General features: G+C 42.0%; 1 protein-coding gene across 2 annotated transcripts in view; it reads left to right on the top strand.

Moving 5' to 3' along the window:
* LOC123240508 (netrin-4-like) overlaps positions 1–15478 on the top strand; it is a 64760-nt gene that overhangs the window by 31809 nt on the left and 17473 nt on the right. For both annotated transcript variants that reach the window (XM_044668188.1, XM_044668263.1), the window contains 2 exons: positions 10398–10524; positions 12217–12405. In XM_044668188.1, coding sequence (XP_044524123.1) covers positions 10398–10524; positions 12217–12405 — 316 coding nt within the window. The remainder of the gene's footprint in view (positions 1–10397; positions 10525–12216; positions 12406–15478) is intronic.

Below are 15478 nucleotides of genomic sequence, written 5' to 3'. Positions count from 1 at the left end.
CCTGAGTTCAACATCTTATTCATTATCTTGTTCCTTCTATAAATGGTTGATGGTACAGCCTTTTCTGAGAGTAGGTTTAGGGTCTGCGGGCCTAAAAGGGGATCCTAAAGGGTAGAAATGTAGGCATGGATCATAGGTTCATAATTGTAGCTCATAGGTTCATAAATCCAAATGTGTAAGGAATCTCAGAGCCTATCTAGTTCATTTCCCTCATTTTACAGATGAGGAAACTAAGGTCCAAGGTGGTTAAGGGACTCACCCAAGGTCACAAAGGTAATTCATGAGAGGCAGGATTTGAACCCAGGTCCTCTGAGGCTACAATCAGAGCTCTTTCTTCCATTACAAGCTTGCTTGGGAAGGACAGTAGCAGCTACTGAAGACAAGCCTCCCAGGTTTGAATACTTTGCAGACTATAGTCCTGGGTTATGGGCCAGAGCCTTTGTTTTCCTATTGCCCTCAGGCTGGGTGACTTGGCCCCAGTTCTCCTCACCCTGCAAATAATCTGGACTTTCCACAAGCCTCTGCAGTCTGCAGCTAATCCTTGAGCTGAGTTTTCACCCTATCTGATCCAGCTTGTGCCAGGGTGGGTGGCCCCCAAGGCTGCTGTTCTTGATGATGATGCAGAAAAAAAAAAAACAAAAAAACACTAGGCTGGAAGGCAGGCTTATGGGATCTGCCTTAGGAGAGAGTGGGTTCCCTCTCCATGAAGTTTTTCAGTCCACATAGGGGTGACCCCTTGTTGGGGATGTGATGAAGGGGATTTTTGTTCAGTTCAGATTGGGCTGGATGGCTTCTTCCTACTCTGAGACTCTGTGCTTCTAACTGGGGCAGAGAGGACAATGCCCTTTCAGGGCTTTGGGGAAGAAATCATAACATTGACTGATAAAAAGTAGAATTAGAGATCATGAAACCTGAGCAGGACCCTAGAACTCATCAAAACAGAGGAGGACGCTTAAGACCACAAAAGGGAAATGACTTGGCCAAAGTTACACAGCATGTTAGCTAACTGAACTGAAGCCAGAGATCAGATTATCTGTTGTCTCTGTCTTTGTCTCTAAACCAGATTAAATTTTTTATTTTTTTTTTAGTACCAAATTCTCTCCCCATCTCCTCTCCCTTTCCTCTTCTTCCCTCTCCCTGACACAGTAAACAATCTAATATAGATTTCAACATATGCAATCACGTAAAACATATTTCCATATAGTCATTTTGATCCATATAGTTCTCTAGAGCCTAAAGCCTACCCCTGTCTCCCCAGCAGTATGAAGCAGCCCCAAGACAGTTTTCCTATAGGTATTTCAGCACTTTCAGTCTGGACAGAACCAAGAAGTCAAGTTTAAGTAGAGGGCCATGGATGGGTTGAGGATCAGTGAAGAGAAGGAAGACTTGAGTGGGATCATAGGTTTAAGTAATGAAGGATCCTCATTGGTCATCTAGTCTAGTGCTTCTCAGAAATATGCTATGGTAGAGTCAGATGCTGGATTGCAAATTCCATATAATTCCCAACACATTTAACATAATTCAGGGCTCAGGATATGCATCCTTTCAGAACCAGCTCTAGGTTCCAGTCTTGTCTTTAGGCAAGTTGGCTATAATCTTCAATATCCTTGTCTATTCTCAAAGACTGTAGTCTATGGATAAGGTGCTGGTCTACCTTGGTAGAGACCTTAGAGTTCCCTATCCTGATGAAATTACAGGTTCAATGCAAAACAATCCTCCCCTCCCCCCCAAAAAAAGTCACATTAGTAGATTCGAGGAATTTTAGAAAGGCAGTGAATAGTCTTTCATGTTATCCTCGTGGATAGAGGAGAGATGCTGGCTACATGTTAGTACAGTTAAGTGGATTCAAAACTGGTTGAATAGGTGAATCCCCAAAGCAAGCATTAATAAATAGCTCTTGGCTTGAAGACTGCTGAGATGCCCCAAAGATCCCGTGGTACCTTGAGCCTATGCTGTTCAACGCTTTCATCAATTATTTAAATGAGGTCATAGAAGATATATGCCTAATAGATATGGAGATAACACAAATCTTTTTGTTCCCCTCTATGGCTGTCAATTACATCCTTTTTTCCCCATTACACGGAGAAACAATTTTCAACAATTTTCTTCTGACATTTTGCAATTCAGATTCGCCCTTCCCTTCCCTCCTCCTAGATGCAATAAATACTCTGATATAGCTTATACTAGTGCTTTCACGCACTATGTATTTTCATATTAGATAATAAAAATTTAAGAAGGATAGCTAATATATTGGATGACAGATTCCCATGCCCAAAATTATTTCAGCAAGCTAGAATGATGGGATGAATTGAATGAGATGACATTTAGTAGGGAGAAATATGAAGTTTTATTCTCAGTTTTAAAAAGTGTACTTTTTAGGAACAAGATGGAGGATGCAAAATTAGATAGCAGTCTGTCCGAAAATTATTTGGGGTTTCAAGTGGACTGAAATGGTATATACCATGGGGACTAAAAAAGCTGATGTTATCCTGGGTTCCATTAAGGCAGATACGGGAGATGATGATAAACTTGCTCTGACCAGAAAGCATAGGGAGTATTATGTTTAGCTCTGGGTACCACATTTTAGGAAAAAAGGAAGAGGAAGGAAGGAAGGGAGGGAGGGAGGGAAGGAGGGAGGCAAATAAGTATTTATTAAGTATTTGCTATGTGCCAGACCCTGTGTTAAGTACTTTATGCATATTATTTCATTTTAATCCTAACAATCCTGGTAGATAGGCACTATTATTATTCCCATTTTATGTCCAGTGATTTGTCCAGGGTCACACAGTGTGTGAGGCCAGACTTGAACTCAGATTTTCTTGACTCCAGGCCCAGTGGCCTCTCCATGCTCCACCAAGCTACCTCTAGGCCATAGATTGGAACGTGCGTAGAAGAAGGAGACTGTTAATTGAATCAGTGAGTAGAAACCAGGACATATGAAGATCTGATGAAAGAATTGGGGATATTTAGCCTGGAGAAGAAAAAAGGTTTTATGATAGAAGTTTTCATGTATTTGAAGGACTGTTATGGGAAAGATTAGCCTTGTTCTTCTTAACCTCAGAAGTTGGAATAGAAGTTGCAGAGAGACAGATTTAGTCTTAACACATGGAAACACTTCCCAACAGAACCTTTTTTTTTTTTAAACTGAAGGTTTAATTATTTTATTTTCAGTCCAGATAAGTTTCAGAAACACAACTGTTTCAGACATTTATTACATTTGTTTCTCACAAGGCAGGGCCCCAGAGGCCAGACAAAGGAATGGCCTACTTTGGGAGGTAGTGGGTCCCCCTCTCTGGAAGTTTTTCTTCAACAAAGTCTTGTCACCAATGTTCTAAATGTTCCCAGAGGAAGAAACTGAGGCCCCCAAAAGGGAATGATTTGCCCAAGATTACTCATCTAGGCAATGGCAGAGCTGGGATGAGGACCCAAATTTGTTCTCTGATAATTCCACCATATTTTCTACTGACACAAGAGAACTTTGTCTAGTGGGAACTTATGTTGTGAGCAAATGTAGTGAGATATGGAGATCAAGCTAAATGGTCTCTGAGGTTCTTCCAACTCTGTAATTTGGTAAAGTGGTTTATGCTTTCTAAGCTTCAGTTTCCTCTTTGGTAAAACGAGGGATTTGGATCAGATGACCAAGCCTCCTTCCAAGTCTAAAATTCTACAATTGTCTATCTTGCATGAGTCACAGAGTTACTAGTAGTACCCAGACTGGCACCAGAATTCTGGCCTTGAAGTTCGGTGTTCTTTCTTCTATAAGGGGTCAAAATTTAGTACCTAATAAAATTAATTCATTAGTTTAATGCATCCTGTTTAGACTCTGAATAGATATTTAAGTCCTCAATGGAAAAGACAGATGAGAACCTACAATGGTCATTTTCACATCTTTTGGCTCTAAACCACATATAGTCATCACATTTTCCTTCTTTAATAATTACTGAGTTTCTGAAAATAATTATTAATTCCTCAACTGATCAAATTAATTCTCTCTGTTTCTAATGAGAGTCCCTTATAGTCCCTTTATATTGGTTATGGGAAGAGAGGTCTTACTCATGTGGTTGCAAGTTAAATTGGCTTCATCAGTTTTGTCCATGGGTCTCCTCAGGGGATAGAGCCCTCCCTAACCCTAGAGCTCTTCAGCCATGGGTGGATCATAACTTATTGAGTGAATGAGTTGAACTAGAAGAGCAGATCTAAGTAGCAAAGACATGTGGGGATCCCAGAAGCCACCAAAGTCCCTTCTTCTAGCTTAAAGATCCTATGATTTGAAATAGAGGCTGTTGGCACTTTTATTAGAACTTTACTGAAATGTTCTGACTGAAACTAAAGGCTAAGGAGGCCAGTGGTTTTATTTTATTACTTAACTATTTAACGACTGTAAGGTGATTATTTTTAATTCCTTAATGGCTGCTTTGGTTTACTTTCATCTTGTGGTTTACAGTGATGGTTATCTTTCTAGAAGATGGTCTTTTATTTTACTAGAAACACTTATAAATGTTGTTAAGGATCTAATGACTCTGCGGCTCCTTCAGGCTGGGTTTGTTTTGCTTTTCCATGAAAGGGAGTCAATGTCTTTTAAAGAATTTCTGAGACCAGTGCAAAGCTAAAATCTTACAACTTTCAAAGCTGGGAGAGATCATCTTCTCCTTCATTTTACAGTGGAAGAAATTGAGGCCTAGAGAAAGGCAGAATTTACCCAAGATTACACAACTAGGTAATGGCAGAGCTGGGATGAGAACCCAAATCTTTGTTCTCTGCTTATTCCACCATACTTCATACTGGCACAAGAGAACTTCCAGTGGGAACTTAACAAGTTCATTGAACAAATGAAATGAGTAAATAAATGAGCAATTTGGAGTTCTTTCCAATGTATCACAGCAAGTCAGCAACAAAATGTTCTTTTTAAACACTATATTCCAGGTGCCATGTTGGGTGCTAGAAATACAAAGAAAAGAACGAAAAAGTTCCTTCCCTCAAGGAGCTTACATTCTATTTGGAGGATACAATATGGCTACAAATAAATAAATGCAAAATATACGCAAAGTAATTTCATTGAGATTGGGAGAGAGCTCTAGATCAGGAGGGACCTTTCATAGAGAGCAGCACTTAAACTGAGGATTGAAGGTAGCTTGGGCTGAGAGGGGAAAATACTTCAGGCAGTAGACACAGCTAGTGAAAAGGAAGAGGCCAGAGATGGAATGTGGGTGAGGAGCTGAAAGGAGGCCATTTGGGTGGGATTGTAGAATGCATGAAAAGGGCTAATGTGAAATAATTCTGCCAAGATTAATTCTCCACACATATTATTCACCTGATCTTTATAACGGCCCTTGGGGCAGGTGTTATATAGGCATTAATGTCCACATTTTACCAATGGGGAAACTGAGGTTCTGGGGTGTTACTGCTTCTGTAGCAAAATATATCCTACATTTGGAACTAAAAGGGAGTCCAAATCATTTGGTCAAACCCCTTCATTTTGTAGATAAGGAGACTGAGGCCCATATAGGTTATGTAATTTGCATAAGGTCATACCAGTAGTTTGTATAGAAGGTTCTCTCCCTCTCCCTCTCTGTCTCTGTCTCTATCACTCTTCTCTCTCTCTCTCTCTCTCTCTCTCTCTCTCTCTCTCTCTCTCTCTCCCCTCTTCCTCTCCCTCCCCCTCCCTCCTTCCCTTTTCCCTCCCTCTCTTCTCCCTTTCTCTCTCCCTCCTTCTCTTTTTCCCTCCCTCCCTCTCTTTCTCTCTCTCCTCCTCCTTTTCTTCTTCCCTCCTTCCCTCTCTCTGTCTCTGTCTCTCTCTGCCTCTCTTTCTGTCTGTCTGTCTCTCATCTCTCTCCAGCATCTATCATCTCTCTCATGTATTTATCTCTTTTAATCTCTGGTAGATGATAATCTCTCTCTCTCTCTCTCTCTCTCTCTCTCTCTCTCTCTCTCTCTCTCTGTGTCTCTCTCTCTCTCTCTCTCTCTCTCTCTCTCTCTTTTACACACACACACACACACACACACACACACACACACACACACACACACATATAATGTCCCAAAAGTCTTAGTGATTTGCCCAGGATCACACAGCCAGTCAATGTCACAAAGGCAGGCCCAACCCCGATGGAAATGGCTGGGTCTTTCATTGCCAGCGGCTTTACAAAGTGATCCTGCAGTCTCAACAGAGGCATTTTCCCTGAATCAACAGCAGTTGGTTGGCCTGGGAAAACCTTCATCTGAACCTGATGCCAGAAGAGAATCTCAAGCATTCTGTCAGCCTGGGCCAGAGCCATCACAAGCCAAGGCAACATCCCCAATGGGTAGGAGGTGAAATCCAAGGTCAGCCATTAGGCCTTTGGCTGCCATTGTATTGTTTACTCCACTGAGAGCAAGTCTCTGTAAAAGCTTCTCTGGAGGTTGAGGACATTTGTCTGGTCCTTGTGGCAGCTTTTGTGGCTTTAATTGTGTGACCTTGCTCCTCACTTCTCCCATGTTTCCTTCTCTATTAAGTGGGGATAATAAACCTCCCCCATGTTTCATTAGTTACTAATTTATCTATCATTTATCTATTTCTTTCTCCCTCTCTTTCTCCCCACATACATAGGGATGGCTCTCTGGCCATCCTTCTCAACCTCCTAACCCCTTCCCACCACCCCTTTGGACTCTGACACTGGGATTACCCTAAGCTTCTGACCTCTCTTGCCTACAGCCAGACTTCCAGGCCATTTGTAAGCCTTTCTTTCCAGCTCTGCTTTTAGGCATTGTCATCCCTTGTTAGAAATAGCTCTTGCAGGGCAGCGATTGTTGTTATTGTTGTTCAACTATTTAAGTTATGTCCAACTTTTCATGACCCCATTTGGGGTTTTCTTGGGAAAAAACGCTGGCATGGTTAGCCATTTCTTTCTCCAGTTCATTTTATAGATGAGGAAACTGAGGTGAATAGGGTTAAATGACTTGTCCATGGTCATATAGCTAGTAAATATCCGAGGCTGGATTTGAACTCATATCTTCCTGACTCCAGGTCAAGCATTCTAATCCACTGTACCATCTAACTAGCCTTAGAGATTATTTTAATTTTCAATATTTGCATCTCAAGTCTTCTTAGAGGCTTTATTGTTTATTGTTCATTCTATTTATGAGACTTGACTGAGCGTAATGGATGTGAGAGCAACTTAAAAATAGACCTCAGTCTAAATGGGTAGAGAAATGGGGGGGGGGGTGTGAGAGGGTGGCTGTTATGCTAGTGAAGCTTTAGGTATTTAAAAGACTGTTAAAAATCCAACAAAACAACCCTGATTGGATAAATCATCAATTTCTTATCAGTAGAGAGAAACGCTTAGGAACATTGCTACTAAAGGCATCCCTCTTTTCTTAATCCCAGTGGATGTCAGTTGTCTATATGGACAACTAGAAATCCAACATGGTATGCTGTGTTCTGAGGAAAGGGATTGATTCCAAACTCTCAAGGAATTTATGGGTGCCCCCCCCTCCCCAACCATAACTCCCTCATCTGTGTTTATACTTCTAGCAGCTTATATTGGATTAGAAGAAACTTTCATGACTATTCCTCTTTGTGTAAAGATAAAGTCTAGACTCCTCAGGCCCTGAAGGCCTTTCCCAAACTGGCCTCTTCTTACCTCTCCCACTTTATTTCTCATTACTTACTTACAGGTAAAGTCAATTCTGGCCAAGTTGCCCAAGCCCCTTTCTCCTTTCTCCTCCATGTACCATGTTTACTTGGACCTCCATGACTTCCTTACTCTTCCCTTGCCTGGAATGCTCTCTCCTTTCTTCAGATGTATTACTTCTGCCCTGCCAATTTAACTAATTTCTACTCATCTTTTTAAAGCTCTGTTCAAGGCTCTGCCTTCTATTCCAAGTCCTTCCTGGCCAGTCAACTCAGGGATGATTTCTGTTTTCCAATCTCTGATAGCACCAAAGTGTCTAGACTCCTTGTTGGATACTTAGTATATGCTGCCATATATTACTAGTTTGCCACATGAGTGTGTCTAGAGCTATACTGAGGGATTCTTTTATCTGGGAGAAAATAGGTTGAGAGAGGCTGGGAGGCAGCAGTAGTGGTGCAGAAGACAATGAGAGGGAATGATGGTCCAGAGGATAGACTTATTAGGGGTTCGGTTGTTCTGGGAGAATGGGGCACACTCACAGAACACTGAATTATTAGTGAGGCTGTGTATTTATATTAGAACATAAAGTGTTGAGCTTGAAGGAGATATAGAACTTAGAATTGTCAGAACTGGAAGGGACCATAGAGTACATAATGTCAGAGCTAGGAGGGACCTTAGAACTTAGAATTTCCCAGCTGGAAGGGACTTTGAAATGTAGAATGCCTGAGTTGGAGAAACCTCAGAACAGAGGATGTCAGGGCTGGAAGGGATCTTAGAGCCTAGAATATCAGAGTCGGAAGGGGTTTTAGTTATAGTTCTGCATGTGTAACCACTCCCCAATGAAACATTTCTGTAAATATGTCTTACACTTCTGTATTTTCTTAGCAAAGACGGGGACTTAGAATCTAGAACATCAGCTGGAAGGGATCTTAGAACCTAGAATGTCAGGGTTGGAAGTGAACATAGAACCCAGAATATCAGATTTCAAGTAAGAAGGTTCTAATCCTACCTTGACTCTTTGCTGCTTGTGTGGCCTTGGATAAGTGCTTTCTCCCCTCTGGATCTCTTTCTCCTAATTTGTAAAATAAGGGCTTTCAACCAGCTGTCCTCTGAGATCTCTTACGCCTCTACCATTCTACCTACATATATATCTTGTCTTGGTTAATAAGAAGACTGCTTTCTGCCATCCCCAGTAGTTCTACCAATGTTCAGAAGTTCATTCTATATTAAATACCGCCCTCTGCAGGCTTAGCTTTTAATAAATAGACATGGGGTCCAGACTTTTGATTCCATTGTTATAGGAATGAGAAAGTTGCCACCTTTAATTCAGAGTTGCTTAGAGTACTGAAGAGGATTTAAGTGACTTACTTAAGGTCACCCAGCTAGCCTGGGTCAGAGGCAGGACTTGAACTCAGGTTTTCTAACCCTCAGGACTTCTCTCAATCCATTTTGCTCTATTACTTTTCTTTTTTAATGCCTGTCTTTTAATAAATGCCCATATATCTGGCAATATTCTTCTTTCTTGTTTCTGCTTGCTGATATCCTTCTCTTCCTTTGCGTTCTAGCTTTGATGCCATCCCTATCGTGAAGTTTTTCCTTATAAGCATCTTGTCTAGATCTTTCCTTTGCTTATTTGTAATTAGAATCAGATTCAGGAATTAGAAGGATTTGACTTGTTTTGCTAAGTTCCAGAGGAAAGAAAAAAAGGAACCAGCATTTATTTGGCATCTGCTATGTTCTTTATTCTGGTAAAGAGTGTTGTATTCAGTTCTGGGTGCCACGATTCAGAAAAGACAGACAAACATAGTCATGGCCAGAAGAAGGCAGTCAAGATGGTGAAAAGAAGAGTGTGACATGTAAGAATCAACTAAAGGGACTCTGGATTTTTAGCCCAGAGGAGCAGGCCTGGAAAAGAACATGGTAATTGTCTTCAAACATTTAAAGGTTGGTCTTATGGAAGAAGGATTAGACTTGTTCTTCTTAGCCTGAGAGTGTGTGAGTAGGAGCAAGGGGAGAAAACTGAAAAGAAGTCAACTTAGATTTTTTTAATCCCTTACCTTCTGTCTTAGAATGGATTCAAGTAAAAGTCCCCAAGCAAAAGAGTGCTAAAGACTGGGCCATTGGAGTTAAGTGACTTGTCCAGGGTCATACAGCTAGGAAGTGTCTGAGGTCAGATTTGAACCCAGGACCTCTGTTTCTAGGCCTGACTCTATCCACTGAGCCACCTAGCTGCCCTATCTATTTAGATGTGATATAAAGAAAAACTTCTTGACCATTAAAACAATCTGGAAGTAGATTATGCTGCCTTTGGAGGGTCCGTTAGGTTTCCCCATCATTATGGCTGCTCTTAGAACAAAGACTAGATGATGATTTATTGGGGTTGTTCTAGAAAGGATTCTTGATCAAATATGCATTAGGTCTGAATGACCTATGAGGTCCCTTCTAATACTAAAATTCTGGGGTAACCCCAACAGTCTCCATTTTCTAGATGAAGGGGAGAACTTTGGAAAACTTATATGAAAATTTATCATTAAAATTTTTTAATTTGTTTAAAAAGGTGAGAGATGAAATGATTTATTCAAAGTCACATGGAGAATCGGACATAGAAGCCTGTGGGCGAGTCATTTTACTTCTAAACCTTTAACAGAGGGAAGGTCTTCCCTTGTTAGGATAATTCACTGAGTGCTGGTTCATTGAGATTCCCAGAACTGGATCAGTATTTTCCAGGAGCTCAGCGTATACCAGGGCCTCTCTCCTTGAATAACAATCGTATCCTCTTCTTAACAGGTCCACGGGACATGTGTATGCAGACATCACACAGCAGGTCTACACTGTGAGAAGTGTTTGCCACTGTACAATGACCAGCCATGGAAGCCAGGAGATGGAAAAACCAGCCAGCCTAATGAGTGCAAAAGTAAGTGGCTAAGGCAGAGATCTGAAGGGGTCCTGGACCTCGAATGATCTTATGCCAGAGTATATGGAGAAGGATGTCATCGAATGAGAGCTCCCATTGTGGGGTGTTTTGATATCCATTTGGATACTTCTGTCTGCCATTTTCTTCCCTTTCCTGTTTCCTGGTTCTCCTCATTTGCCTCAAGTGGTCATTGTTAGTCACGAGAATGAAATCGGAAATAATTTTAAAAAGAAATTTATCAAGTTGTTTGGTAGGGAAGGTGAGCCAGAAAGGGTATGGCTCCATCTCATTCAGGTTCTGAAAGGTTTATTATACTCTATAGGAATTAGACAAGGGTGCCCACACATGAACCACATGAAGGCAGTTAAGCAATTTTACAGAGAGGGCAGCTTGAAAGCAAGGATAATGGAGATGGTATCAGTAAATATAAATATTCAACAAACTTTGGGTAAGATCAAAACAGCTTGGGTAACCCTAAAACAAGACCTAGATGAAAGGTCTCAAAACAAATATTTTAGGTGGCTCTAGGAATTGAGGGAGCCCAAAATTCCTTGGAGAATTACAAAAGTCAAGGTGACGTTTTAGGTTCAAACTATCCCTAGTCTCATGGATTTATATTTAATAAAATAAGGAGTTTTCTAAACAATATATTAAAGCATTTTCCATACCATCTTGTATTTCAGTCTTAAAGAGCCTTAGGTGTTCCCAGCTGACTATCAGCTAATCCTCACTGAGGCATAAGTGAAAATACCCATGAGGGGAAACAAACACTCTCAGGGGGATATTTATATTACCTGCCAGATCCAAAGGAGTGAGTTCTGCCAAAGTGGGATGTCTTTTCCTCCTCGTTCCATTCCCTTCAGTGCTTAACTCACCTCCTTCATGAAACTTTCCTTGATTAAACTCACCACCAAATTCTCTTTCACCTTATACATTCTATTCAGAGGAAGGAAGATCTATGTTTTTTCTCCTCCCATCTTCTCAGCAGCAGAGTCCAGGCTGCTAGTAAGGACTAATGGAAATAAATTCAATGCTGGTTCTGAGCTCAAATCATGCCAGATATATAAAGTGCTTTGCAAATCTTAAATTGCTAACCAAATGTTAGCTATTGATACCATACATGCCCAAATCCTATAATAAGAAGAATGCCAGGATGTTCGGAATACAGAGATCCCTTTCTGGGTACCAAAGCTATCCCTGGAGTCAAACAATTGGTGTCTTCACTCTGAGGTCTTAAACATTGAGGGTCTCGGAAAGGCTTTATTGAATAAGTAGCTGGAGCTACTTAGTGGCTCAAAGAGGAAGCAGGTAGGAGGAAAAGAGAGATTTTTAGTAAAAATGATGAGGAAGAAGAAGAAGAAGAAGTAGGACTGGAGGCTCACATGCTAATAATCAGCACATAAAAGGGTAGTGAGGGCTGAAGCTGGCAGCCTGGCCTCTTTCAACCCATCTCTTCTCACTATGTGACCTTTTTCTCCCTTCAAGGAACAGCTGAGCATTTCTTTTATACCCTGATTTCACCTAGATGCTCTGGGGTGAGAGGTGGGAGGTAGGCCCATGAGTTATGGCTTGCCCAAGGCCCCATGAACCCCCCAGAGAGAAGAGCACAAAGTTAGGGAAAGAGATCTAGAGACTGTGGTCAGACTCAGACAGTCTGTGCATATGGATGAATGGGGGCTGCCCTCCACACAGAGTGCCGCTGCCACAAGCATGCTGAGAGCTGCCACTTTGATGCGGGCATCTGGCTGAACTCTGGGAAGCGTACAGGTGGCATCTGTGACAATTGCCAGCACCACACAGAAGGCCGTCACTGCCAGAAATGCAAGCCAGGATTTTATCGGGATTGGAGCAAGCCTATGTCCTCTCCAGAAGTCTGTAAACGTGAGTATCCACTGGGCATCAGGACACAGAGCACTGGGGGGAATCTTGTGAGGCTCAGAACCTTCTTAGAAAATTCTGGACTCTTAGAATATCAGAGATGGAAGGGGATTTAAAACTCAGAATTTTAGAGCTGGAAGGATCCAAATCTGGAAGGAGCCTCAGACAGAATTTTAGAGTTTGACGGAACCTTAGAACCTGGAATATTATACCCTAGAATATGGGAGCTGGAAGGGACAATAGACAAAATTTAAGAGCTGGTTGAGGCCTTAGAAGCTAGGATATCATAGCTGCAAGAAATCTGAAGGTATGGACTATCAGAGCTGGAAGGGACCTTAGAACCTAGAAGCAATCTTAAGACAGAATTTGGGGGCATTAATGGAAAGGGACAGTAGCTTAAATGTGTATGGTGCTTTCCCTAACAACCATGTCATACAGTGTAAGTATTAAAATCCTCAGTTTTCAGATAGGGAGACCGAGTCCCAGAAATCCAGTCACAGAACTAGCCAGTCGAGGAATTTGACTTCAGATGTAGGACATCTAACTCCCAAGTGCATTATTCTTTTCATCATATAATAATAATAACAACAGCTAGCAATTATGTAGCCCATAGTTTGCAAAATGATCTACAAACATTATCTCTTTTGATTCTCACAGAGGTAAGTAGTATTATGATCCCCATTTTGTCATATGGTTATTAAGCGTCTAAAGAAGGGTTGAAACTCAGGACTTTGGGACTCCAAGACCACCTAGTTGCCCACTCTTGGTACTCCTATCATTTCCAGGTTCTCCCTTTTTTAAATGTCCTGTGACAAACCCACCCATAGGGTCCTTGATTATTTGGGTCACTCCATCTCTTCAGCCTGCATGTTGTCCCAGTTGATTATGCCAGAGGGGCATGGGTCAGACCACACTGCTTTGAGTGCCACGATTAAATTTCAAGCCTTACCTGTCCCCTGCTCCTCAGATATCCCAGTGTCTGGAGCCTGGCACAAAGCAGGATGTGAGCTTATCGGCCTATCTTTGAAATCTTCAGGAGCACAGAAGTGGGCACCACCTTATTTCAAAGTGCCCTCTGTCTGTGTGGAAACCTTACCAGAGGCTCCTGGAGTGGGGTCTGGCTATGGCCCCTTTTCAGGGTGTTGGCAGACATCCCAGGCAGGAAAGAAGCAAGCATCAGAAAGGGAGTACCAAGCCAAACTCATTTCCAGTGCATTCACCTGCTGCCAAGGCCAAGATGAATGGAGAGGCAGTGGGAGCCAGATAGAGAATCGTTCTGGGAGCCAGGAAACCTACATTCAGATCCCACTTCTGCCACCAACCTGCTGAGTGACCTTGAGCCAATTAGGGAAAACTGCAAAGGGCAAGGCTGGTCAGCGGGGCCCTTTGGCATGGTGGAGAGTCAGAGGACCTGGTTTTCTAATCCAATCTCCTCTACTTAGGACCTGTATGACCTTGAAGAAGTCCCTACACCTCTTAAATCAATCTTTAGCACTCTGGGTTTCAGATTCCTTTTGTTTAAAATAAGGAAGTTGAATGAGATGCTCTCAGGTCCCTACATGTGATCTCTCTGCCCGAGTAACCAGTCTCTTTCTTTCTCTTTTCTTTCCTTTTTAAAATCCTAAACTTTGGTAGCAATTCTAAGAAGGGCAAGGGCTAGGAGATCAATGGGGTCTAAGTGACTTGCCCAGGGTCATCCAGCTAGGAAGTGTCTGAGGCCATATTTGAACCCAGGACTTCCCAACTCCAGGCCTAACTCTCTATCTCCTGAGCTACCTCACTGCCCCCTACGTTTTTCTTAATGGCTTCCCAATGCACTCTTTCTCTTTTCCTAAGAGCCATCACCCATTTCAATCAATCACAAGATCATCAAGCTATAGATTTAGAGCTGGGATGGACCTTAGTCCAATGGTCTCCTTTTATAGAACCCCAGGAAGGTTGAGTAACTTGTCCAAGGTCACAGATGGCAGAGGCAGCATGTGTACCTTGGCTCCAGGGAACCCCCAACAAGACTTCCCTCTTCTGATTTGGACCCTGAAAGAGAGGGGCACATGTGCAGAACTGAACTCAGCTCCTAAGTGGGGAGTAAAACCTGGAGGGTGAGGATGAATAGATCCCTGTTCTTCTTTTCCAGAGAAAATATTTGGTACAAAGAGAAATGAAGTTAGTGCAGTTGTCTTAAGGTCTGGGACAGATGGAGGTCATTTCTTTCCAGGCTAATAGGACTCAGGGAGGGCAGGTTTGGGGCCAAGGAGAATCTTTAAACATTAGTCACAGCACTTAGCAGCATCACCCCCCACCACCCCAAATCACTTCTCTAGGAAGAACAAGAAGAAAAAGGAAAAAAATAAGGCTGTATCACAATCAAATATCATCCCATCCAAACTAATCAAATGACTTTCTGGTGTTTTTTTTAAACTCTTACCTTCTGTCTTAGAATCAATATTGTATATTGGTTCCAAGGCAAAAGTGTTATAAGCAAAGGGGGTTACATGATTTACCCAGGATCACACAGCTAGGAAGTGTTTGAGGTCAGATTTGAACTTAGAACTTCTGTTTCTAGGCTTGGCTCTTAATCCACTTAGCCATCTAGCTGCCCACGATGACTTTCAATTAATGAAATATTCTCTCACTTTCTCTCTCCCTCCCTCCCTTTCTCCCTCTTTTTTCTTCCCTCCCTCCTCCTCTCTGTCTGTCTCTCTCCCCTTCTACCTTTCTCTTTCTCTTTTTTCTCACTCCTTCTTTTTCTGTCTGATTCTCTCTGACTCTTATCCCTCTATCTCTGTTTTTCTTTCTACTAAAACCATAGCTAATGTCCAATACCACTGAATGACAGAAAATTGTTCCTGATGCTCCTCTCCAGTCTTTCTGTCTTTGACCCTGGGAAGGGATTGGTGCTGAGTTGCGTTACCTGCAGAGCACTTTCTTTGGCTTCCATTTAGAGCAGTGATTCCCGAAGTGGGCGCTACCACCCCCTGGTGGGTGCTGCAATGATCCAGGGAAGCAGTGATGGCCACAGGTGCATTTATCTTTCCTATTAATTGCTATTAAAATTTAAACAAATTTAATTTCCAGG

This window comes from Gracilinanus agilis, chromosome 1, assembly GCF_016433145.1.
Source record: "Gracilinanus agilis isolate LMUSP501 chromosome 1, AgileGrace, whole genome shotgun sequence".
Classification (NCBI taxonomy): Eukaryota; Metazoa; Chordata; class Mammalia; order Didelphimorphia; family Didelphidae; genus Gracilinanus; species Gracilinanus agilis.
The sequence above is the reverse complement of the archived record's forward strand: the minus strand, read 5'-3'. Positions and strand labels throughout refer to the sequence as shown.